Below are 25,997 nucleotides of genomic sequence, written 5' to 3'. Positions count from 1 at the left end.
TAAGTTTTCTCACAGTAGACTCGTCTTATACCCAAACCCAATCACATTAATCTTGTTTAACCACTCAACCTAGTTTGGGGTACCACTAGCTTTTGCTTCTCCCATTTGATTCACTCATTACCCACAAAACACAGACAGCAGTGTGGGTCCAATTTACCACAGGAGTCAAAACTTAGAACCTGTATCTTGGAATGACGCAGGTTACTTCACTTAATGGTGTGGTGGAAAAGCAAAAGCAGTGGGAGAGTTCTCTGATGTTCTCAGCAACCAGAAATATAAGCTAATACAGTAACTTCTTTTTTTCTCAAGATTGTGAAACACTTAAGTCATGTTCACAAAAAATACCATTAACAGGTTTATGTGGGCAACAGATATAAGGAAATACAACCCATCAAACAGGCAAATAAAAAGTCCACCTTGCACGTTCCGCTACATTTAATTCTTTCAGTGGCCATATTGTATGAGGAGTCCTGGGTTGAAGAGCCTTAGCATAAAAAATATTGTGACTTTATGGGTGCTAAAGTTGATTTATTTTTTCTAATGCAAACTGAAATTGAAGGTAGGAAAATCCTCATAGTGACAGCAAAAACACAGCTTAGTGCAAAATCAACCTCCATCAGCAGAAAAAGAAATAATTTTTGTTTTACTTAAGCTGAGATTCTGCTGAAATAGCTGTTAGCTTTTGCAATATTGTAGAGGCAGATAAAAACAATAAAAACAGATAACCTAGCTGAAACTGAAGCCGTACTTGTTCCTCCTTAGTGAAAAGCTAGCATCATCACCGCAGCACAGACAGCTGCTACAGAAGGTTAGAAAAACAATGGTTTTAAACTCCCTTGAGCTACACAAATAGCAGCATTTAGGTAGATAACAATTGGAATGAGGTGTTCAGTGGTATTAAATAATGCTTTTATTGCTTAATGTTAGTCCAGATGGGTTGATCACTAGACACTATTAGAACAAATCATCTACCATAAGTTTATGCTGTAGTTGTGACTTCCAAACCAGTTCTCACAGAGCGAATACAAATAGAAACACGCAGGGATATCGAATTTGCACGTTAAGGGGGATAATAAATGGTATAATCAACGGGATGGGAAGAAATAGCCTTCGATTACGTATACTAGTATGTATCTACTGCATCTGCTCCGGTGCTACAGATGGAGAAGGGAGCCAAAACTCTCATTTATTTTGACATTGACCTGGGACTGTGCATACTTCCAAATTATGTATATGATCATTTTGTAGTGAAACTTTTATTCTGTACAATGACAATGCTGGCAGGAATGGGAAAACTGGGATTTTATGAATTCTTGCCAGTCCTATGAAGCTGCTGTTTTGTAAACCTAAAGTCAGACTTGATCTGCTCTCAGTAGTGATGACAATCATTTTCAGACCCTGATGGTTATAGCAAAACCACATTATAGGGTAAGTCAAGACAAAGGGAAAGGAGAAAAGACACAAAGTTTCCTGTGGATGTTTCAATTTAGATCCCACCTTCGTCTTGATTCCTCAACTAATGGAAAAAGATGGTAAATAATCCACTGATCCCATGATTTATCCTGCTTCACTTCGGGTGAACGTTTAACGTACCCACTAAATCCACTTGTTTAGACAAGTCTGATATTTTAACAATGACTGTAAAACTTTGTTGACTTTAAATTTTAAAAATAATCATCTTTGTTTACATCAACTCAAACACTATAAAATGTAAAAAAATATCAAACAGGAGACCTTTTTGATAACTGAGACAGAAACCCAGCAGAATTCACTCGCATCAAATCTGTCCCACAAATTCTCTGACATTTCATAGCAAAATATAAACAAACAGTTTTGATTTTATAAAAATCTAACAAAGAGCAGATACATAGTTGGAATAATATCTGGAAGTGTTTTTTTTCTCCATAATTTCACATTGAAATCTGCATCAAACTACTGAGAGCCAAATCAAATTTTTAAGCAATTTTTGTCTTGTCAGGATGATGTAGCACCAGGAATGAGGAGTATATTTGGTCTGAAGAGGCCTGTCATATCAAACTGTCAGGCAGCACTTTTTGATGGGGCTGTATCACTCGCTCATATGTCAGTCAAAGAGAAAGACTGCTGCCAAAGTCAAGCTCCAGAGCTAAGACAAGAGGCGTACATGACATTTCATTGTCTGGGAAGGAAAAAAAGCCCAGCAGTGGAGTTTGTGGGGGCATGTTTGCTCAGTAATAAAGTTTAACAAAGGGTAAAGATGAGAACAACTAATAAAGCTTGTTACAGAGGAGCTGTCCAATGCCAAGGATAGAGAAAGCCATAAAGTTTTCATCAACTAAATGACATGAAGAATATTGCCTCATCAGGCTTAGAAAGCATAGACTTTTCATATACAACATTTTCATGTGAGATCATAAAATGCATATCATTATTTCCCAAATATTTAGTCAGACGATTAGAGTTCTAGTATCTGTAAAGAAGCAAGATCAACTCGAGTGCATGCAACAGTAACTGTAGTCCTTGATCATTATAGATATTGTCACAAGACAAACTGTATATAGATGTATATACAGTTATATAAACACCATCTGTCTTTTATGTGTGATAGACAAACACAAACTGGTGTATATTTGAGAAGCAAAGTGAAAATAAATTTTAACAAAATGTTTAATAAAAATCTAAATCATTCCAAACTGCCAGATTCCATGGTAACTCTGGAGGAGCTACAAAGATTCACAGCAACTATTAGTTGTTTACAACACAAATCTGGACTTTAGTGAATACTAATTAGAAGAAGGTTTATGTTTATCAAAGCATTAAGAACTTTCACTAACAGTTTGCTACAAGCCATATAGGCAACATTAGTAACACAAGGCAGAAAGTGTTCTGGTCAGAAGAGACCAAAATTAAAGGTTTGATTTACGCAATTTGTGGAAAAAAGAAAACCAAACGGTGGTGGCTGCATCATGCTATTGAAAAATGTTTGTTTTGTATGGCTACAGAAGCTGGTCAGAGTTAATCAGAGCATGGATGATGCTAAATATAGAACAATCCTGGAAGAAAACCTGTTAGAGGCTGAAATATCTTTCATTATCTTCCAACAGGACAATAACCCCAAACATACAGCCTGAGTTACAAATGAACAGTTTAAACCATCTTCATATTTGAGAACGGTGCAGTAAAAGTGCAAACCTGAATTTAACTGAGAATCTGTTGCAAGACTTGACAATTGATGTTCAGACACTTTGACACTAAATTGTACTGCAAACTGGCAGAAATGTTCATCCCTAGAGATCAATAAATGTGCAAAATTGCCCGCAAATTTAAATTTCCGTTTTAAAAAAATTAGAAGCTATTTCTTTCCACACTTTATAATTATGCACTACTTTGTGTTAATGCATCACATAAAATCGCAATAAAACACACTGAATGAAAAACTCAGCTAGCAGGCAAATACTGTTGCAAGGTACTGCATAATCAGAATTTCATTAAAGACTTAAAATAGTGAGCTAAAAGTGAGCTTAAAGAAAATAAATAAATAATGCTGCTGAAAATACTTCTGTTGGTTTTCTGGTTGTTTTCATTCTGTCTCTTTCTTAAACTGGAAAGAAATTAGCCTGTGAAAAGGTAAATATGTAAACTCATTTCAGACTGGAGCCTATATAGCTGAGTTTTTAAGGTCCTTCATCCTTTTTTAGTCCCTAGAAACTATTAAAAACAACAACTAATCTTTCAGACCTCTGCAGAAGACTGTGGATACAGTTTGTAGTCAATAAAAGTTGTCCATAACATCAAAGCCAAACCGGCCAATGTTGTGTCTTTGTTTTTGCATTTACTCACAGCAGAGGTTTATTCTGAAGCAAACGTCTCACCTCTCCAGCCCAGAAGTTAATGTCCCAACTCTCCTGGGGGGTTACTCTATTCTTTCCTGTTGTCTGGACTCTGTCACTGCGTACCACTGGCCTGCAAACCACAAGTCAGGAAGCAAAGTGGGAATCTAAAAGTAAATGAACAAGAGGCGCATTAGCTCTTTTATTGCTGAAATCAACACCTGGTTAAATTGAAACAATTATGTTCAATGCTATGTAGTATATCATGGTTTAATTCCTTTATTTTATTAAAAAATAAGACGTTTAGGAATCAAACCACCTTTAATAATATAACCTTGGTCACTTGCTTAAAATAGTGGAGCTAATCCTGCCTCTATAGATATAAACACTGAGGTCAAGACAGGTGGTGTGTCAAACATACATTAAAGAAAAAAAAACTAATTCATTTTTTCAGATTTTTACTATTACGCCAGAAATCTGAAAAATAGCTTTTTGTGGACAAACCAGACAGCTGAGACATGTCTAAGTTTATTTGCAATGTAATCACTGCCCCTCTGTGCATGAACACTGGCATTACAAGTGGAGACAACGACAACATCTCACCAAGTGTCTCACACAATGAACACTTTAGAGCCTGAGTAAAAAGCATATGGTACTAAAATAACTTGCCACAAGTTTTTTTTTTAAATGATTCAGCTTTTAAAAGGATTCAGCCCATTTTAAGAACAAGTAGAAGCCTTTATTCAGTTATCAGAAAATCAACAGGGGACTAAAGGAGAGGAGGCATTCATTAAGGTCCACTCTAACATTACATCACACATCTAAATAAATAGTTACAAACTCGATAAAATTGTGCATATTATTTTCATTAAAACAAGACATTTGTTTCTAATCAAAGTTAGTAGGCTAAAGCATGGTGGTAGATCTGATTTAGGACCAAATTTCTACATGTATTCAACTAAAAACGTTTGACATTGAAATATATATTGTGTAAAACTTGCTAGTTTTTTGATATGAACATGCTGTTTTTGTAATGTAGTTAATGTAATAAATCAGATACATTACTAACTAAATAAAATCAAGATAGAAAAACATTACTGCTGCACAAAGTCAGAGCAGATGTGAGAAAGAAAATGTAGAAATGTAGTTTTTAGATTATAGAGCACAAAGTCTATTTTAACTAGAAGTTAAAATAATAGGATTAATTCCAGAATTTTAAAATACTGTAGATCTCGGTTTGTATTTTTAACCAGAAGGGGGCAGACGAACTTTAAAAGATTAATCTTGAGCTTCTCTGCTTGACTACAGTTTGATCATCTCGTCGTTTCATGGAGGTATTCAAAGCAGCTCGTGGTGAGAACTATTTAGTATTTTGTTATATTCATGTATAAATATTTGCACAGAAAGCAATACACCAAAGGTTGCAAAAGCATTTTTTTGTATTCAGTAAGTTCAGAAATTGATGGATGAACAGTCTGTGGATTTATTCCCTTTTATAATATTTTTGTATTTTGGTGGTTCCGTTTTGTCTTCATGGAACTTATTACATTTATTTTCTTTTGTTTGCAGCCCGGAACTCCGTTTGTTTTAGTCACACCTGCTCTCATTTACTAATCATGTCACCTTGCAGCCATTGTTTCTTTTCCAGTTCCCGCTGATTCTCACCATTTCTTTGCCTGTCCTGTCCTCGGCTTCTAACGGGGTTTTTATATTTCTTGTCCAATTTGTTTCCGTTTTAGTTTTTGTGAGTAAACATAATTAAACAACTTACCTACCCGTTGCCTCCTTCCCTAGCATTTGAGTGCATTGCAGACGGAAGGACTGGCAATACTGTAGCTCCCCCGTGTGGTGATTGAAGAAAGTAGCACCTATACTTGCTACTTCAGCAAGAAAGAAGGCAGTTTAAATTATCTTGGCGAAGATGTTTTCGAGCAGCGGAAAGGAATAATAGTAAACTAGCTTAAACCCAATTTTTACTTAATGTTTATCTTTAGTGGACTCATTGCTTATTTTTAGAGTTATTTCAAGATTTTTCAACTGAGCTTAGCGACTAAAAGAGTAGAAGTAGTTAATGCAGTTGCATTTCAATGAATTGCAAACATCAAAAGGTTTGATTTATTTCTGTAAATCAATTTAAAAAGTTAAACATATTCTATACATTTAATATGTGATATAATTAAGTCTTCACTTTTATTGTGGCTGCCAGTGACTGAAAAATACAAAATTCCAGTTCTCAGGAAACTACATTACATAGTACTAACAGTGAATTTCTGATACACTTTTATGGCCCACACAAGCATGAGACTGCTTATGTTAAAGTTGTTCTTCAAACACAAAAGGTCATTGTTGAAGAAGCAGGCATTTTAGCAGGTGTTGAACCCAAGTAAACTAATGGAAAATTTAGTGGGAGGAAAAACTTGACAAAACAGATGGATTTATACTGATATTTAATTATACTTAAGTAGATGCTACTTATCAATTAGGCAGTTGGTTATACTGGATTTCATTTAGAGGTATCAGAGTAAACGGGCCTGGCTATAAATGAATGCCATACTTTTTTAATATATATCATATATATTTAAATTAAAATCATACAATATTTTCCTTCCACTTCATAATTATCCACTACACATAAGTACTTAATGTTACATTTGCCTTATATTTGTTAGAGAAATATCACAAACTCAAACTTTAATGTATCTGATGTGACAGACACAAAGTAATGCAATTTAAAGGTCATGAATTTCACAGGTTTGAACAAGCTTTTGAAAATGAATGGTCACACTGTTTGAACTTTGACCTGGCAAAGACGTTGGTAAGCAGACCAAAGAGCTCTGGGCACATAAAAGTCACATAAATAAGAAGATGCAATGCCATTAACAACTTTAAAATAAAAATCCCCCCCCCAATATCTGGACAGCATCACAAAACATTAAACATTTTCTATTAAATGGGCCAACAATTTGCAGAGAACCTCGGTTCTGACAGGGGCCATCTGTTTTTTCTTTTACAATCCTATCACAAAAGCTTCAGGGGATCACATGATCACTGTCAGACACACATGACTTACCAGGTTTTCAGGGCTCATTTAAGAAGGAATCGCCTCAGTAATTGCAGTCCGGGGAAGGAGGTTTACTAACTTTAAAAGTGGTGAGTTAAATTTTGTTTAAAGGACTGAGCTGCGTTTTACGCTTTATGTCATGCCTTTGTAGCCAGCTACGCTACCTTGCTCATTCGATTGCAAGCAAGAACTTTAACTGACTTCTGGCTAAATTAATAATTTCCTGTTGTCTGTCCTTATTATTAATATTCTTGGGCATCATTTCCATTTAGTACATTGGTTATTTATGTTTTTTGCATCTTATGCGCGTAGTGTTTTCCTGACAGTATTACGGTACAGTAGCTGAGGCAACACGGAAGAGCCTGCGCTGCCCTGCTGTATAATCCTGCGTGGATATTTATCGCTCTTTACAAACATGTCTTATCGCAATATTTCCAAAGAGGCTCTGGTCGGCTCTCTCGTCGTCGGGGTTGTTTTCGTCGCAGGATATGTCCTTGGTAAGAGCGAAGAGGTTCGGCTCTTTCTAATAATCTAATTCAGTCTGAGATTTACAATGCTTTCAAGGTAACCTTCCAGGAACAGGTTTGCTGAGCTCGTGCGTGTGCATAAGTTGGAGGGAAAAGACAAAATAGTTCGTATTAACATTTAATGATCTGACGTATTTAAGTATAACAAAAAGAGAAGAAATCCTTCAGGATTAGTCTGGTGGTGTGTGTGAATGGGTGTTGGTTTTTCAAATGTTAATTTATTTAGGGTTAAAAAACAAGGATAAGGATAAATCGGACAAATCTAGTTTGATTGTTTTTATAAATGCGATGACTCCTCAAACCTAAGTCTGAGACATCTGTTTAAACTTTGAATAAATATATTTTTTCAAAGTTATTATTTACCACTTGAATTTTTCTATTTGATATGTTAAACTTTACTAGAGTGTGTCTATATTTCATTTTTTTTTTAATTGAACCATTTCTGTAATGTCTATTGTGGTAGGAGGCAAAGATGTCCCAGTAAATGGATTTGAGAGACAGATCTATACAAACAAATGCTGCACTTAGTAAAGCTAAATTATTCAGTCTTGTGTAGTATGTATATTATTAAATTTTAAGATTTATTGCATACCGTCCATTTAGTTTTTCTTGGTTTCTTTATGGCTCTCTTCAATATTCTATATCAGATACAAATTTCTTGTTAACCTATTATGTTTCCCTAAAGCTACAACATTAGATCACGTCACTATTTCCTTTGTTGTCTTATAGCAGCGTCTGTTGTTTCAAATACTTAAATTTAATTTCCCTTCTGAGGTCATTTGCCCTGGATTACATCTCTATTTAATAACAGCCCCTATGCCAGACTGCAATTTCATGAGATCTGGACTCTTGAGATCCTTATTGTTTCATGTTTGCCCTCAGGAAAAAAGAAACCATTCAGAATGAGCATCTCCAAAAGTCACGTCGGGGGAAAAGACAGCCCACTGATGCAGTATGTGCTTAATCATTCGCTGAGGGAACATCCGGTTCTGAAAAGCCTACGGCTGGTCAGTGTTGGAGTACTGCTTTTGTGAATTCTGTGTGGTCAAATATGATCGGGTTTCAGGAAATTGTATGTGATCAGTTTCTGTTTGCTGCTTTTAGAGGACGATGCAGGACTCCTGGAACTTTATGATGGTTGCCTGTGAGCAGTCGCAGTTCATGGCCAATTTGGCTAAACTAATTAAAGCCAAAAAGGTGCTGGAGATTGGTAAGTAGGCATCCAAATTAGTTTCACTTTCTTTTCCCTTGATGACAAACTGTGAGGTTAAAAAGCACGTATTACCACAATGCAAGATTTGTGGAAAACTGTTGCAGGATTTCTTATGGCTTTTGACACTATTCTATGAAAGGCCGGATCACTTCACAATACAAGCTGTTTTTAAAACATCTTAAAAAATGCTTTTTTATTTGTATAGCACTTTACAACAGTCACTCCTGAGTCAAAGTGCTTTCTATTAGTTCAAGAATAAAAATATGACAAAGGTAACAGACTATAATAAAGACTTATTTAACCAAACAAATTAACATAGCGCTACTATGTGCTAAACGCAACACTAAACAAATGTGTTTTAGCTTAGCTTTAAACAGGAATAGATCATTAATGGTAAGCAATTTAAAGGCCATGAATTTCCCAGGTATTGACCAACTTTTGCAAATAAATGGTTACCACACTGTTTGAACTTTGACCTAGGGAACATGTTGGTCAACAGACAGAAGAGCTCTGAGTAATGTTTGTAAAAGGTCACATAAATAAAAAGATGCAACTTTAAAATACACTGGGAGCCAGTGAATAGAGTACAGAAATGATGTGACTGTGACTTCAAGTACTTATCAACAGGCCAGGGAACCCTAGTTTACTCCAACATTAAGTTCATTGCAATAATTGATATGGGGGCCAATAAAAACATCCAAAGCCTTTTCAAGGTCACTTTCTCAGAAGGGCTCCAACTTTAACCAGAAATCTACTAAAGTTAAACCTAGATCTAGGTAAAGTCAGAAGTCACCAGTTTTCCAGATGGTGAAACTGGTAACGCCATCAACCAGTTTCTCACATTTGTAACTGTCATCAATTCTTACTGCTGAATTCCTCACCACAGGTCTAAAGCGAGGAGCCAAACTGTTTTGTATCATTTTCCCTTTTAAGACTGTTTTATCCAGTATTTATGGATCTTTAAAACAATTTTAAAAATTATTAAATGGTTTCTGACAATACTTTTGAAATATACCAATAAAAAGTAGGAACCGCTTTCTTTTTCTGGACATTTAGGAATCTTTTTCCAGTCTTTTTCTGGATCTGCACAAGCATCAATTTTTATAGAACATATTAAAGAGTGGCCATGCTGAATAGAACTGATTTCATTCAATTTTAAATCTTTAGAAAGAACGGACCACAAATCAACATAAAGTTGAGTCAAATTGGTCTGAAACAGTACCCCACTCTCGTTCTTATATAATCTGTTCTTTCATCCTTCCACTCTGATGCTGGCGCCTGACCAACAGCGCTGCACACATTTCAAAAGCCGATTAAAAGCCTGTTTGGATGCATCTGCTGCCAGGAAATCAGCTTTCTCCAGAAGAAAAAAACCTGCTGAATTTGGGTTACAGGTCACCGCCTGCTGTGACATACCTCCGCAGACAGTGACCCTGATGATTGAGCTTGGTAGCACCATGTTAGTCTGTAGGGAAAGAGATGGACTTTTGAAATATGTTTTGACCAAATCAATTATTATTTTTTAAGTTCATCTTTATTTATATTTATTTAAAAACATGCATAAAAGGGCTTGTTTGTATTTTATTACATGCCAGCTAAGGGATTACAGAAAATACTGCAGTCCACCCTTTAACTTTACAGTTGTGCTCTACTTTGTGTTGGTCTGTCATATATCATCCCAATAAAATACACTAAAGTTTGGCTTTATTCTGAAACTTGGTTATTAACATGTTATCAGGTTATGGAAACTACTGATTGTAAAGCCACAAAGGTATTTACTTACTTATAAAGTTTTTACTCTTTGTGATATCATATTTCAACATTATAACCCTAACCTTAACCCTGTATTCACAGGAGTATATACAGGCTACAACACTCTAAATATGGCGCTGTCCTTGCCAGAGGATGGAGTTGTGGTAGCATGTGACATCAGTGAAGAATACACGAATATCGGCAAACCGTTCTGGAAAGAGGTACAGTAACCATCTATTCTGATGACTGAATCAACTGTATATGCTTTGTTTTTATATTATATATTGCAAAAAGTTTGTAGTTTTGTTGACATTGCTCAATATGCTTCTATGAGAAACCATTATCCAGCTTGTTGTGGTGAAACAGCTGGATCTGCTGGAAGCAAGCAGTGAACTGAACCAAAGTGTATGTGCCTGGTGTAAATATAAGTTTCTGATTACTGATTTTCTGTATTAATGTTTGTATTTTTGCTTATAGGCTGGAGTTGAACATAAAATCGATCTCCGCATTCAACCAGCACTGCAAACTCTCGGTACAGTGCTTCAAGTCTTTGATAACATAAATTTGACAGGAATTGTACTTCAGATGTTGGGAAAGTCACTGGGAATTATTCATTTCGTAGACACAGAAAGTCCTCATGTCATTTATTACTTTTTTACTGCTTGTTCAATATGCAGATATGCTTAAAAGGCAGAAAAGCCCATCTGGGTTGTAAGGAGTAACCAATCAGTAACGTAACCTGTTACAAACGTGGTTTAGTGCAAGTCTGAGTCTAGGATTTGGAATATCTATGAAAAAGATCAAATAAACTTCAAAAAGGTATTCCCATGTAGGAGCTCATAACACCACCAGTAATATTCTGCTTGTTTGACTTAGTTTAAAATGCGTTGATACCTAAAAAGCAACATAAGCAACAATGGCTAAATAGCAGATTTTTAGTCACGAGTAAGAACAAAATCTTAAATTCCTCTAAATATGAAAATTAAAGGTTGGCTTTGTTGCAGCCAGAGGTTATACAACAGAAACAATACTGTTTCTGTACTGTATCTAGGGAGATAACTCCAACAGTAAGGAGTGAAAACTTAAGACTTACTTCCTAAACCTACACACATTTTCACTAATGTTTGTCTTTTTCTTTAACAGATGAACTCCTATCTTCTGGCCAGGCCGAAACGTTTGACTTTGTCTTCATTGACGCAGACAAAGTTAATTATGACAATTACTACGAGAAGTCTCTGCTACTGTTGAGGAAAGGAGGCATCATCGCTATTGACAATGTGAGAGCTTCACTGAAAATAGGAACATTCTTTTTCCATTTATTATGGATAATAATACATGTTCGTGGTGTTTTCAGGTGCTGTGGAGTGGGAGGGTGCTGAATCCGTCTCCCAATGATGCCGACACTGTTGCGATTGACAAGCTGAACAAGAAGCTGCACAGAGACATCCGGGTTACTTTGAGCATGCTCACAGTGGGAGACGGCCTGACCCTAGCAATCAAATTGTAGATTTTCCATCACATCTTTGAAACCATTGTGAGCTCTAAACTTAAAGTCACATGCTGTATGAAGGACATGATTTGTTAATTTTTTTAGTTTCTGCCTAAACACAGAACTTTCACATTGGTGTTTATGACCGTTAATCTCTGAATGATGGCCAATGAATCTGATTAAAGTGAAACATTCCTTTTGAATTACACCAAGTTGCCTATTGCAATAAAATTCAGTGGAGAACAGACTGATATCAAGGTTTTATTTTGCAGGTAGACACACGCCAACATACAGACTGCTCTTTTAGTGTTGTCTCTAAAACGGAAGAGAACTTGATTTTGATTCAAAGAGGAAAACTTTAGCATTGCCAAGCAACTAAAGGCAAACTAAAAAATGTGACACACCACAATAAAAGGCTCTACTGGAAATAAGTGAGGAGCAGCAAAATTCCACCAGGCAGTACAACACTACCAAAATATGTAGAGATAATAGGAGTAAGAGCTTAAATAAAAGTTATATATTCTACTGTGCAAAATATCAGTTGTACATTCTACATAATCACATTTGCAGCAGAATATTAAGGTTCTGAAATCACTTTGGATAGTCAAACTAAATAAGCTGGGGCCTTTTTGTATTGTTGTGGGGGATAAATTGGCAGAAGGGGAAAGTAGCTGATAAATAAATACATGTGGCTGAATCACAAAGACAGGAGGTTGGTGGAAATGCTCGTTTCCATCTCGTCGGTGCCTGCATATTGGGATTCTACTTAGTTTGGCCTCGTCGTTAACATATCCGTCGCTGAGCGCGCAGAATCTGCTGATATTCTTCTGAAACGGTGGAGCAGTTCTTTACGCCTCCAGCTCCAGGCCTAGACCGAGCTTGTGACCACCAGCGTTGATGTTTTTCCCATCCACTAATGCTGAGAGGACTAGCTTCATACCTGAACAAACGATTGTAAGTTGAATGATATTCAGTTTTTAAGATATCTCAGTTGTCTTGCTTTGAGATGGTTCTTACCAGGCCGCAGGGTCTGGGTGTATCCAATTCCTACCAAGCTGGAATTATTCACCTTAGCCTGTGGGAAAAAGCAGGAACTTTCTTGATTTCAAAAAAGTGAAAGACTGGTGCATCTCAATACATAAGATTACTGAGAAGTTTATTTAGGCTAGTAAGTGCTTTGTGTATGGCTCCCAGCAACAGAAAACTCTAAATTTAGTCTCACAAAACATAGAATATTACACAAGAATTACATATTATTTTTATTGAGATTATTTTTGATTGTTCTATCATGGAGAAACTGCTGACTTGGCAGTTATAAACAACCTCCACAAGGAAGGTAACCATAGCAGGTTGTTCAGAATACTGTATCAAATTTATTGATGGAAAGTTGAGAGAAAGGAAAAACTAGTGTAAAAAATAGCCCAAGCAAAAAAGGGATAACCACAGCTTTAAGAAGACTGCTCAGCAAACCTCATTCACAAAATTCACAAGCCAGTGCCTCAGGTGTGATAGGACAGTTTGCTGGCCAATCAAACAAATGAGGCACATGTTTACAGATTATATTGAGTGATAATGTAAGAAGCCTCAATTTCTCAGGGCTGTAGTTATCCCTGTTGCTTACTGCCGTGTTTTTCTTCCTCCAAGCTTTCCATTAACATGGTTGGATACAGGATTCTGAAAAGGCAGGTTTTTTTTTTTTTTTTTCAAAAATACCCATAAGATTTGTTTTACAAAATCATAATAAAATTCATATTTCAATAAGCTTCGGATAAGCTCCGATTTTGATTGTGTGTATCACAAATATATTATCGCTGCTATACAAGTATTGGCAACTTCAAACTCACAAGCTGCTTGAACTGCTTTAAATATTAGCCAACTCTTCAAATACATGTAGCGATACTCTCAGAGCCGTTAACACATTTAGCTGCATTTTTTTATTGTGGTAGCCATTTTTTTAAAGAAGGGGATGTGTTTTTGCCAAAGCAGAAAATGTAACCAGTTGGAACTTTTTTTTTAATAATCCCATAATGTTGGTATAGAAATGATTTTTTTTCCCCAGGAGTTAGATTGATGTTTCATTATCTGGGATCTATGTCCAAACTGAATCATTATAATTAACATATACACACATTTTACTTTTTGAACTGAAATAAATAAACTTTTCAACAATATTTTAATTTGAGATCTACAGGTAAAGCTGCACTTACTGATACAGAGGCACTAGAGTCTAACTGGTATTTAGCAGCGATTCCGAAGCGAGTGCCATTACTGCCAGCCGTCCAGGCGAGGTTCACGGCCGTCTCCAGGTCCTTGTTTACCTTCTGATAGATAGAGCCACCAAACTCTGAACCATCATTTCTGCGTCAGGGAAAAGAAAGGATGAGCACATCACTTGAAAGTTAAAAACCTTTAAATATCTACACCTAAAACAAAATTGAGACGTTAACATAATATTTGTCAATGTTATTCATTTTGAGACCTACATATTGGTGTGAAGCTGGAAGTCCCCGGTCTTGTACCCAACAGCGAAGTTGCTCTGAGTCATCTTAGATTTGGCCGAGTCAAAGGTCATCTGGTAGCCACCAAGCCAACCCTCGTATCCGACCACCGCCGCTGCATGGATAGTTGGACCGGCAAAGTCTAAGTCCACATCGACTCCAGCGTTGAGGTATTCCCGTTTATATGCTGTCTTGACTTTACCGCTCTTTTTCCTGTGGCAATACAACAGAAGATGAGCACTGAGAATACACATAGGGAAAAACTCCAGTTGAATAAGATGCAATTAAAATCCAACTTGCCCAGTGTTGGGTGAAAACATGTTTTCAAATTGAAGTTTCAGTCCCTTGGTGATCTGTTAAAAGGAAGAATCTGCCATAAGTAATTTAAAACCTTTTCAAAGTGGTGGAAGAATCACAAAAGGAGCAAAGTTTCCCCCGTTTACCTTATCCTCAATACAGACTTCTGTCCCCAGAGTGTTTTCCGTGGTCCACTTCTCTGTAAAGGTCAGCCCATACTCTGCCAACTTATACTTGGTTTCCAGAGTGCCAGTGACCTTGCTGGTGTCTATGTTTGAGGAGCCAGATGTTTTAAATTCCTGAGAGGAACATAAAAAAATTACAAAAAGCTGAAAACAATATAGATTGGAAAGCTTCTTTATCTTTCAATGCCGATTGATAAAGTGTAGATCTGAGGCCGACCCTGATGGCAGTTATTTCAGAAACTACTATGTATTTTTTGAAGAAGCATAAGCACAAAAAGAAAGGTTCCTGGCACATTGGTGAATCAATCTACGGAGAACAAGATTAAGGCAAAACAGGAGCTGATTGGTACCTGCAAGTCTATCAAATAAAGTGGCAACTCAGAGTAATTTCACAAAAACTAAAAAAAAAAAAAAAAAAAAAAAAAAGGTTCTAAATCCACAGTGCAACAGTATGTAGAACCCCTAACACATCCTATAAAATATATTTTGCTATTGTTTTTAAGGACATCAAAGTTTTTAGGACTTTCTAATTCATAATCCACAACTTCCTGTTTCTCTGTGATGTAAATTAGACATGACAGACTGACCTTGTCATAGCCACAAGACTGGACAAGCACCTAGGTTGGGAATTCCTCTTACCACTCCATTTGAAGATGTGGTCTTCACATCAAGCTTAATCATTCCAAAGCCTGTAGAGACAGAGACAGTGAGCAGCTGCATCCAGCGTACACTTCCTGAAAAGTCTCATCTTGTTTCCAGTTACCATATCCTTTGTTGAAGATATCCTTTGCTGATTTCCCAAGGTCGGCATATGCTGGAGGAACTGCCATTATGTCTATCGGAAAAAAGTTTCAGAAGAGACGGGGTAGAAAAATAGTAAATAATTCATTTGTGAAATTGCATAGATGAGTTACCAAATATAAAAACTTATCATTCAAGACTTGTCTCTTTTAAACAATATCTAAAACAAACATTATATGGACAGCATTTTTGTCATGATGCAACCACAAACTTTAATGGATTTTATTGGGATTTTAAGAGTAGGCCAACACTATGTAGTGAATAAATGTGAAGTGAAATAATGAATTGTAATCAAACTACAGCCAGAATTACTTTACATAGCCCTGGCTGTATGTTTAGGATCATCATCCTGCTGGAAGGTGAACTTCTATCCTAGCGTCAAATCTTTTGCAACTCTGTAATGCCGGGGTGCCCAAAGGGGCCGGCATCCTGCACGCTTTAGTTCTCTCCCTGGTAGTACCAACAACCTTTACAGCATGTCAGTGTTCTTCTTAGGCCTACTAACGAGCCATCATTGGATCCAGGTGCGTTAAACCAGGGAGAGAACTAAAACATGCAGGATCGACTTTGGTCACCCCTGCTGTAATGTTTTCTCTCAGCACTGCCTTGTATTAAGCTCCATCTTTACGGTCACATTTCCTGATCCTGCTGAAGATTGGTAGCTTCACAGTATAATATTTCCCCCAGCACACCATGTGTATCACTGTACACATGGTGTGTCCAGGTTTAGAAAAGCCATATTCGTCAAGTACATGAGCAATAGCTGTCCTGTCAACATATTTTCCCACCTAAGCCATGGATTTCTGCAGCTCCTCCAAAGTTACCTCTGGTCTCAGATGCTTCTCTGTTTAGTACAGTCCTCACCCTGCCATTAGGTGGATGGCCATGTCCTGAGACAGCTGCAGTTATCCAGTAATTCACAATTCTGCAATACCTAATGTTAGCCTATCACATAAAATCCCAACAAAACACAGGGACGTTTGTGTGCGTCTAAAAAGTACAAAAAGGCACAAAACACCAACAATCATAAAGACTAGATATCACTCATCATTTCTAATGAAATTCAAAAGTAATGGGAATACTGACAGGATGAATGATTATACAGGTTTCCTTTATACAAAAATCAATTTAACAGTTTGAATGGAAGTGGACTGTCGGTATAGCTCGGGGCACCAATTGATTAAGTCAAACAGTCAAGGTTAAACCGAAAGGCTCCAGATCCCCACAGCCTGCTGCCATAAATACGAAGTCACACCTTTTTCTCATGTTGCCAATGTGCTACTTTTTGAACAGTAGATGTAAAATATCAGTTAGGATTTTATTACAGGAAGAGCAACCGATTATCATGTTGCATTAAAATGATGTATATGGACAAGTAATTTCAATTCCATTCAATCCGGATGGTTTTATTCGGAGTATTTTTGTTCATTTTCGACGTGAATCAAGCTAGCTTTCGCACATTATGATCCGCAGTCTGAGTATGTCGTTCCCACTGTTATGAAGGAGTTTCGGAAAGTGAGCCAGGGGGGCGTTTAACAGCTCTCAAATAAGGTAACTAGTCCCTAACGAGCTTATATATAAACAAAACACGACAAAATGAATGCATAGGAGCGAACTACTTACCAAGAATAACGGCTATATGGTCTACCGGTGAGATTAGCAAAGGTTGGAGGCAGCCGGTGTAAGGACGATATGGAGGAGATACTGCATAGACACCCTGTTGACCTCGGCACCGAAGGACCTCAGAATAAAGCTGTCGATTTAGCGCCTGATGAAAATCAGACGGAGATGGAAACGTTATTACTCTTTATCGAGGTAATTTAGGAATCTATTTTACGAGTTACTGAACATAAAATGTAAAAGATTTTATCTTTGTTTTGAAATATTGCATGACTAATTTTTATTTGGAGGACACAGGCAGAAGAAAGATATCTAAGTCACCATGGTAACTAATATATGCTAATACGTAACCATAAAGCTAATGTGATGACTCATGATTTTAGCTTGCAATTGTAAATTGTTTTGTAAATAAAGTTAAAAAAAAGATTTTAGCTTGCTTTTAAAAAATACTGATTTCCATATATATTTTTTATTTTATTTTATTTTAATTTTTGTTTTTGTTTTAAGTCTTTCCAAAAATGGTTTTATTCAATTTTACAATAGTTTGAATTAAATTCAAAATGCCATATAAAATAAATATGGAATTTTGAAACAGTGTTTAACCGATTTAATTTGGGGAATAGGAGTTGATGACGGATGGGTCACTCCTAAAAAGGTTATCTTTTTCTCTCACCAACAATTAACCTTGTTAACCTACAATAAAACTATAACGTCTGGCAGTATCAACTTCTTTACTCTAAAGACTTCAACAAATCACCCCCAGAATTAATTTAACTACTAAAAAGAGTCATCCTGTGTGAAATTTTAAGTATAAATAGTGTTGTTCTGTAAAGGTCTCAGAGGTTTGTTTGCAAACATTATTATCAAAACCAAGAAACACACTGGAAATGTCAGGGATAAAAATCTGGAGACCTTCAAGTTTTGAATATCCATCTCACAGTGCTTTGTTCAGTCCATTATCTAAAAATGGAAAGCGTATGACAACTGCAAACCCATAGAAATGCAGCTATCCAGGTGAGGACTGTATTAATCCAAGCAGCCAAGAGGCCCATGGTAACTCTGGAGGAGCTGTAGCAGCTCACAACCCAGGTGAGAATTTATTGAGTGATTGAAGAACTCCACAAATCTTATATTTATAGAGTGGTGATAGAGCAATTGTTCAAAGATGCCTGATTTATAATTGGCAAAAATTTAATAAAGACTGGCAAAAATATGAAAAAAGGGGTGGAAAGTGTGGCAGATAACTAGCACTACACATCACCTTCAAATAATCAGTATTGAAAATTGATGTTCACACCCTCTTAACTTTAAGATATGAAGTTGTGCTAAAATGTATATTCTTTCAAAGATTATACAATAGACAAAGACAAAAAAAGTTGTTTTCCAGTTCTTTAATGAAAGAAATGACTGAACAAAATAAGCGATGAGGCGCTGAATACATCAACCTTTCTGAATGAAAGAATATTTTGGATTGTTCAATACGTCATGTTTCAGATAATCTGCAACGACAACATTCTCTCAATGAAAGAGCACAAATCAAAGTCTACACTTAACACACTGTATCTCAAACATACAATTCAACATAACTGTAAACATTTCTTTCAATGTACATGATTCTGCAATTGTGGAGGTGAAGTATAAAAATATCTATTGACGTTTAAAAAATAAATATACACACATACAGTAAAATTTCTCTTAGGGTTTAGTTTTGTTGGGATTAAAGTCAAAGGAATAATTTCAGAAAGCGCACAGAAATTGGTCTTAGTCTTGTAATTTTACAGTGCATGTAGATGTCTTTTATCTAAAATTACACTGATACGCAACAAGAAATGTGAAAACATTTTGATGGAATGAAAACTCTTTAATTGGCAAGGGAATACTTAAGACATATTTTAGAGACAGCAGAAAAGTTTTCTTCCCAAGGATTTGGCTGATAATGACATTTCTTAATAAGTTAGACCTTGTTAAACAGTGAAAAAAAAATATGATCTCAGGAAATACAGATATTGACCATTTCCATGCCAAAAGATCACAAATGTCAACTAACAGCGTGACTTGTGTCAGAAGCTACAAAATATGCAATCCTTACTACGTGAAAAGATTTCCCTCTTGCTGTAACTCCACTGTGTTCTTTTAAACAACATGATTGAGCTTGCAGTGGATTTTGTCTAATCCAACTAAAAATTGTTGATATGACGAAGCAAGTTAGAGGTGGACTCCAAAACTAACAGAAGGTTTGGCTCTGAGCATCACATCGGGCGTCTTTGTCGAGGATGTCACAGTTGGCAACTTCACAAAACGAGTCTAAAAAAACCCAGGTGCGCCACAGTTAGTCATCCAATCAGCCGCTTCATCATGGCGGGTCTGGAGAAGGGCCAGCAGTACTCGTTGGGGACGGGTCCGTTGACGTTGCACTCGAAGAAGGAGAACATGGGGAACCAGATGCGGGCTCGCCGACTCTGCTGGTACGCCCGGGTGTTGGCCAGAGTGTGGTAGTACAGGAAGAGTCTGGTAGTGATATAGAAGGCGATGAACACGTCAATGGAGTAGTGTTCGTGGGCAGCCAGGATGAAGAAGATCCCAAAGAGGTTGAGGACCCAAGATAAGGTGTGAATGAAGTTCCAGCTTCGTGGAGTGTCTGAGCGAATGAAAAGAAGAGGGCATTTGTTAATATTACCCAGAAATGCTTCACACTTGAGGAGAAATTGTCAAAATTAAAATGGATTCCATTTTTACTCCACCCCAGTAGATACTTTGTAGAAACACATTTACCTATATCTGAAAAAAAAAAAGGTTTGTAGAAAGTGAAAACTTTTCCAATTTTTATATACAAAATAACTAAAGCTCAGTCAAAAGTTTTCAGATTCTCTATTGGATTTTTGTCTAGACTTTGACTGGGCCAATGTAACATGAATTTGCTTTGATGTAAACCATTCCATTTAAGCGCTGGCTGTATTTTTAGGGTTTTTGTCCTGTTGTAAGGTTAACTTATTCATCATTCCATTAAATTTTATATTTATATTTAACTAATTCTCTTTTAAATATTATGCTGCAAATGCTCTTGCAATATTGTGATTATAATTTTGGAACCTCTAATCCCTGAAATTCTGTATGGCAGAGGTTCTGTGATGCTGTGGGACTCTCTCTTCCAAAGTCCCTGGGAATTTTATAGTGCATGACATCACAAACTCTCTAACATAAAGAGACATTTAATTAAAACTGGTCAAGAATGATACTTTTTACCAAAAACAGGTCATAATCAGGTCCATTCAGCAGGATAACAACCCGAAACAAACGGATCAATTTATTGTCAGACGAGATTTTGTTACTGCAATAAATATAAATCCATTTTAATACTTTTTACCAGGAGTGCCAGCAATTGTAGAAGGCAATGTACATGAAATATATTTTGTTTTACTCACACTCAGTGACAAAGAAGTTGAGCATTGTGAGGACGACAGTATGGCCGCTGAACATGTAGTCCCCACATGTATGCACACCGGTCAGGGTCATCCCAAAACCACTCCAGATGGCCACGGCCCGCTGCAGTTTGGCCCACATGTCGCCATAAATCTACAATGACGGAGGAAGGGAGACCATTAAATATTGTCGTATCTAAGACGGGACAAAAATGGATGAAAAATGGGCCAAGTTTACCTTTCCTGTGCACTGCAGATGCTGCCCAGGCACGGACAGGGAGGTGACAAACATGGTTACGCACCGCAGCATAAAAACTGTCCCCATCAGGCTACACAAGCGTCGCAAAAGGATGGACCTGCAAGTTGACGCAAACAGGGAATTGAGCTCTGATCCAATGTCAGGCAAAGTTCTTAAGTCTTTATTGTACTTTCATCCAAAACAAAGGGCTTTAGATCTAAGAAAAACAGTAGACAATAAGATAACTGCAAAACAATCTGAGTTAAGCCAGGGTAAATGTGGGAGAAAAAAGTACAGGAATGTGTAACTTTCAACAGATAAGTTTAAAGTATTGAACCAAGTGTTGATGTTGAATTAGAAGAGAGTAGAAGCGGACAAACATAAGACATACGGACATATCCTGATAAAAGTGATAAATCTGTCAAAAATAATAACAAAAATTATAAAAATTAACGTGTCTAAAATCTACAACTTGAATGACAATTAAAAAGAAAACTAAATAAATAACTAGAAAAACTATTCAAAATCCATATTAAGCCAAACTAAAGAAGCTTTAACCTCCACCTTCTGGAAACCTGAACTGTTCGCTGATGGATTATATTACCTGTGTTTATGCAGCAGCAGAACCAGCAGCCAGATGCTACAGAGAATCACCCCACATGCCTCGGCCATAGCAAAGGCCCATGGTATCCTTGGCACGCTGTTGAAAAGTGTAAAATCTTTGTTTTTTTTAAACGAAACAAAAAAATACCTGAGATGCCTTCAACTAAAAATTAAAAAGATGAACCTGTGCTGTGTCGACAAATAGAATAACTTTAAAAAAGCTGAAAGCATTCTTTTATTACCAGCTGCCTGACCAAAAAGACAGAACGTGCTTCTATTTTCCTTTCGCCACAAGTCCTTGCAAAGTGTTGACACCCCTTGAACTTTTCCATCACAACCACAAATTTGACTGTGAGCTGGACCAGCACACATTAAAACATACTGGAAATGTTTGCAAAACAAATCTGAAAGCATTTTATGCTGATTTATTTAAATTTTTTGATAAATCTATCACTGAGTACTTGTGTGAGATTTATTCAGCTGTAGTAACATATTCATTTATTTTAGGGCTTTGAGCAGAAAACAAAAACATTTAAACACAATATGAAGAAATTGGGGTTTGGTTCAAAACTGAACACGATTGAAAACATAAACTTTCAAGTATTCTTCTCCTTCAAGCTGCTCATTAGGAAGAAAATCATGGGACTACAATGGGGAAATAACTGACATCAGCATGTTTTATTTCCCCAAACGCATCCTGAAGCAGCTCCCTGAAATCAGCTGTTCTCTGATCAGGCGGAGCATTTCCATGAAAACTCAAAGCCGCTTTTTAACAGTAGATCACACCTCAAGCTAGGTCAGTTTAAAAACTCTCCGTGATCTCTTTGAAGCCGAGTTTCCTCATCAGGAGTTTGTGAGGGCAACAATAGACGGAAGCCTGCAGTAATAACATCAAAAATATAGATTCTTGTTTCACCCACTCTGCCGCACTTCACAGCTGATTATTTATTTGTGTCATAAATCAGGATTTGTGAGCACTAACCTGTCGAGGAAAATGTCAGGCAGTGGCGGGTAGGTGCGCATGTCGGGCACCCTTTCGTGTACTATGACCATGACGAAGGACGTGAACCCGAACACAAACACCACGTAGACGGAGCTGAGCACCGTCTTCCAATATTCGGGATCCAGCCGCCTTATCTGCTGCTTGTACTTCCCGTTGGTGTACTGCTGGTACTCCTCCCCCACCGGAGCCGTGTTGGGGCTGTCGCAGTCTCTGCCGGGGTCTCCGTTGCACAACCATTCCAAGTTGCTCCCAGAGCTCGACGGAGAGAGGCCGTCGAAGGGGACGCCCAACTCCTCCAGCACGTCCATGTTCTGCTTCTGCAGCTTGCGGATGGACATCATCAGCCTCTTGATGTCGCCCAGCACCTTGAGCTCCAGAGGCGGTGAGCGCAGGTCGTACTCGCTGAGGGCAAGCAGGCTGGTGCCATCAAGCCGGTGCTTGTTGCACAGCAGGTCCACGTAGTCGCAGAAGCCTTCTTCCTTTAGCCACCTGGCTACGTGTTTAGGCGTCCAGTGACGGACGCTAAGCTGGGTCATTTTCTTCTCACGCCGAAGGCTGAAAGAATGAGACTTCAATGTGAACGCAAAGTATTTACTGGATCTGCAACACCGAACAAGGTCAAGAAGGAGAAGGAAAGTGACCAGGTTATTTATAATAAATAAATTTCTTTAAGAACCAACCTGGAGATTATGAGTTTCTTTCTTCCTTAAAAGAAACAATATGTCGTTTGAGAGAGATAGTAGTTTTTGAAATTCAGCAGAAAAATGCAATGATTGCATTCTTACTAACATTTACGACTCAAAGTAGGACTAAAACTATTAATCGGATTAATCATAATGAGTCAACTTTTGAAAGGAAACGCTGAGTTCCTTTACATCAAGATGGAAAACATTTGTTTAGAGTTGTGTTTGATTAATAATAACATTGACAAATTCTAATCTGGATCACAACTTTTCATGACTTCTCTTTCTTTTGTCACTGATACATTTTTGTTTGTTTATTGCGTTATGTCTTCATCATGTAAAGCACATTGAACTGTTTTCTTGCTGGAATGTGTTGTGCATATAAACCTGACCACATATTTCTCAGAGGAAATGGAAGAGGAAAAAAAAAATAGTTCAATCATTTGGTAACCAAACCTCATGCCCTCATACAGAAACAGACGTGTTCTCCTTGATAAATATATCAATAAAGTCAATTACGCAATGGTAGGAATTTCCTATATACTCCCACTTTTGAACAGAAATGAGTCTCCAAGAATGTAACGCAACCAGTGTAAGAAATAACCAATATTAATAAAATTTGTGACAAAGGTAAGCAAGATTCTTTTTAAAAATAAGTTAGAGTACCGCCAATACTTGGTAATGGTACAATCGGCTGGGCCCTTGAAAACAGATTTGTCATTTAAGACTGCATTTTTGTCCTATCGACAATATAAACCTACTCAGAATAAAATTTGTTCTCTTTTTTTTCACCATTCATTTTAATAACATGTAATCCAGGGCCAATTGCTGAAGTTCAAGCTACCTTCAGACAACAACAGATTTTTATGTCAACATTACTAAAAAGGTGTTGAAAGTTAATTACTGTTGGCATATTCTTAAACTGCAGAATAATCATCAAAAGATCGCTTACATAGCTTCATTTTTAAATCAAGCCATTCATTACGGCTTGTGGTATAATAAGTTATACCAAAGTTCTGTATTTTTAGAGTACCGGTTCTCATTACTACCTATTTTGCCTATGTAGCTGTATGTACTGTATGAGGGAAATATCATATGCCTTTTCCTGAAAACTACACCCCCAATACATCCTTAGCCCTAAAATGAACAGAGAAGTTTATCCTTAAGTATCAAAAGGAATACTTCAACAGAAGACTGACTTTAACATCTGTAAATATAATTCATTAATATGGAGTAAATCGTCATGCTTATCCTGTCAAGTTTTAACATGAGAAGATACGGAGGCTTCATTTATTTGTAGAGTTGAGTGACTGCTTTTCGAAATCCTCCACCAACAGCTCAAATCACTGGTAAGCAAATATGACGAAGAGGAGGTCTAAGCCACCACTTCCGTTGCTCAGTTTTTATCCTGCAACTTGACCTGGACGGTCAGGTTGTATGCAAACACAATTTCTGTCCGACAAAAACATGAAAACAAATCTAAGAATCGCCTACGATCTATGTCTTATAGAAAATCTATCCTAGCTTAATCGAGCTAACGGACGATAGCTTTCTCTGTACACGTTCTTAACATTCACTCACCAGTTTGAGATGCACCTGAAGATGACACGGAGCTTCTTCACTCAGCTAACTAGCCGGCATCTCTCGCAAACTAACCGACACCCTGTTAGCGGAGTATGAAGCAACACGAGCTTGGAGGAAATCATTTTGGCCAAGATTCGCGCTGACTAGCTTACTGTTGACAAGCCACTGCACTAATGTGCAGAATAGATGCGCACTTAAAAAAAAGAAAGAGCTTTAGCTAAAGCTGACAAACACTGACACCTGGTGGTCAAAGTTGATACTGCTGTGTTTTTTCGGCATCTGTTTCTATGCTATACTGTAAAATAACAAGAAAATGTTGTAATTTAATGTTTTGTTGGGATGGTGTTCTGAGGTTTAAAAACTTTATCAAATCCAATTAGACTCCTTGTCATTGTGGAAAGGGTTTTCTTTTCATGCAGGTAGCTAAAAATTAACTTCTACTACTACTACTATAGTGCCTAATTTTAGAATAAGTACTTTTTTCTTGGCCAGAAAGCCTTCCAGTCAATTTGGATTTAAAACTAGCTTCACTGTTGTATGACATTGGGTTAGGCGGATCCAAAGTTGTTTTTGAACATCTTAACCAGTTTTCTGTCCTGAGAGGCAGAGTAAAATTGCAACATTCGGTTTTATTTATTTATTTCAAACAGGTTTCTAAAAACAATAAAGCAAACAATCAGTAGGATAGAGAAAACACATGCATACATAACCAAAAACAAAATAAGTAGTTTCCCACTACTTTTTAGTTTGAACACTGAAGTGAACACTTATTTAATCCTACCCTTTATCTCAGTTTAATTAAATCTATTCCTTGCTGACTCAACAATTTATATATATATATATATATATATATATATATATATATATATATATATATATATATATATATATAATTACCACCATGTTATAATGTTCATGTGCCTGTTCAATATAATGTGCTAAAGAGCCAACAGATAAATTGTATTTCATAGACAAAGTGATTACAAACTAATTTTCATAACATGACAAGAAAATCTACTTATACATAATAATAATAATTAATAATAATAATAATAAAAATAATGACAACTGTAAGTAACAACCAGACATCCATGTTCTCAATTAAAAACTGAAGGGTATTTTTTTCATCCTTCGTCTAACATTAAATGTCATTTGTTTCCATATTTAGGATAAATATCTAGATCTGATGTGATATTGACTTTGTTCTTGTTTTTC

General features: G+C 36.8%; 3 protein-coding genes and 1 long non-coding RNA gene across 10 annotated transcripts in view; 1 reads left to right on the top strand and 3 right to left on the bottom strand.

The window, feature by feature from the left end:
- LOC122822704 overlaps window positions 1–5,668 on the bottom strand; it is a 129,767-nt gene extending 124,099 nt beyond the window's left edge. For 3 of the 4 annotated variants that reach the window (XR_006369198.1, XR_006369201.1, XR_006369199.1), the window contains exons 1-2: window positions 5,581–5,661; window positions 3,852–3,942 (exon numbers count right to left, since the gene is read on the bottom strand). This is a non-coding gene — a long non-coding RNA (uncharacterized LOC122822704). Of the gene's footprint in view, window positions 1–3,851; window positions 3,977–5,580 lie in introns of all 4 variants that reach the window. The other variant, XR_006369200.1, reaches the window with a different exon arrangement.
- Window positions 5,082–12,096, top strand: LOC122822703 (catechol O-methyltransferase domain-containing protein 1-like). 4 transcript variants are annotated; one of them, XM_044101530.1, is made up of 7 exons: window positions 5,082–5,162; window positions 8,280–8,404; window positions 8,502–8,607; window positions 10,465–10,583; window positions 10,840–10,894; window positions 11,506–11,639; window positions 11,717–12,096. In XM_044101530.1, exons 1-7 carry the CDS (start codon window positions 5,138–5,140, stop codon window positions 11,867–11,869), a joined length of 717 nt encoding a protein of 238 aa, XP_043957465.1. In that variant the 5' UTR covers window positions 5,082–5,137; the 3' UTR covers window positions 11,870–12,096. The 4 variants fall into 4 exon arrangements, with proteins under 4 accessions (XP_043957465.1, XP_043957466.1, XP_043957464.1 ...); XM_044101531.1 differs by lacking the exon at window positions 5,082–5,162 and adding an exon at window positions 6,838–6,959; XM_044101529.1 differs by lacking the exon at window positions 5,082–5,162 and adding an exon at window positions 7,215–7,367.
- Window positions 12,097–12,099: 3 nt separating this feature from the next.
- On the bottom strand, window positions 12,100–17,402 carry LOC122822701 (voltage-dependent anion-selective channel protein 2-like). Its single transcript, XM_044101528.1, has 9 exons — window positions 17,256–17,402; window positions 15,595–15,666; window positions 15,471–15,520; window positions 14,793–14,945; window positions 14,650–14,702; window positions 14,335–14,562; window positions 14,059–14,209; window positions 12,869–12,926; window positions 12,100–12,791 (listed from the first exon to the last, which is right to left on the bottom strand). Exons 2-9 carry the CDS (start codon window positions 15,659–15,661, stop codon window positions 12,700–12,702), a joined length of 852 nt encoding a protein of 283 aa, XP_043957463.1. The 5' UTR covers window positions 15,662–15,666; window positions 17,256–17,402; the 3' UTR covers window positions 12,100–12,699.
- A 1,623-nt stretch (window positions 17,403–19,025) lies between these two features.
- Window positions 19,026–25,017, bottom strand: samd8 (sterile alpha motif domain containing 8). The gene is made up of 6 exons (XM_044102427.1): window positions 24,780–25,017; window positions 22,495–23,070; window positions 21,514–21,609; window positions 20,910–21,027; window positions 20,675–20,825; window positions 19,026–19,890 (listed from the first exon to the last, which is right to left on the bottom strand). Exons 2-6 carry the CDS (start codon window positions 23,049–23,051, stop codon window positions 19,586–19,588), a joined length of 1,227 nt encoding a protein of 408 aa, XP_043958362.1. The 5' UTR covers window positions 23,052–23,070; window positions 24,780–25,017; the 3' UTR covers window positions 19,026–19,585.
- Between the last annotated feature and the right edge of the window lie 980 nt (window positions 25,018–25,997).

This window comes from Gambusia affinis, linkage group LG20 (genome assembly GCF_019740435.1).
Source record: "Gambusia affinis linkage group LG20, SWU_Gaff_1.0, whole genome shotgun sequence".
In the NCBI taxonomy this organism is placed as follows: Eukaryota; Metazoa; Chordata; class Actinopteri; order Cyprinodontiformes; family Poeciliidae; genus Gambusia; species Gambusia affinis.
This window is presented reverse-complemented; position numbering and strand designations above follow the sequence as displayed.

Coding starts and splice junctions, on each gene's coding strand:
- LOC122822703 (XM_044101529.1), top strand. CDS start 7,286: ATGTCTTATCGCAATATTTCCAAAGAGGCTCTGGTCGGCTCTCTCGTC. Junction 7,368..8,279: donor CGTCGCAGGATATGTCCTTG/GTAAGAGCGAAG, acceptor GTTTGCCCTCAG/GAAAAAAGAAACCATTCAGA. Junction 10,584..10,839: donor GCAAACCGTTCTGGAAAGAG/GTACAGTAACCA, acceptor TTTTGCTTATAG/GCTGGAGTTGAACATAAAAT.
- LOC122822701 (XM_044101528.1), bottom strand. CDS start 15,661: ATGGCAGTTCCTCCAGCATATGCCGACCTTGGGAAATCAGCAAAGGAT. Junction 14,563..14,649: donor ATGTTTTCACCCAACACTGG/GCAAGTTGGATT, acceptor GTATTGCCACAG/GAAAAAGAGCGGTAAAGTCA. Junction 12,927..14,058: donor ACTCTAGTGCCTCTGTATCA/GTAAGTGCAGCT, acceptor TTTTTCCCACAG/GCTAAGGTGAATAATTCCAG.
- samd8 (XM_044102427.1), bottom strand. CDS start 23,051: ATGACCCAGCTTAGCGTCCGTCACTGGACGCCTAAACACGTAGCCAGG. Junction 20,826..20,909: donor ATCTGCAGTGCACAGGAAAG/GTAAACTTGGCC, acceptor CCGTCATTGTAG/ATTTATGGCGACATGTGGGC. Junction 19,891..20,674: donor CAACTTCTTTGTCACTGAGT/GTGAGTAAAACA, acceptor TCATTCGCTCAG/ACACTCCACGAAGCTGGAAC.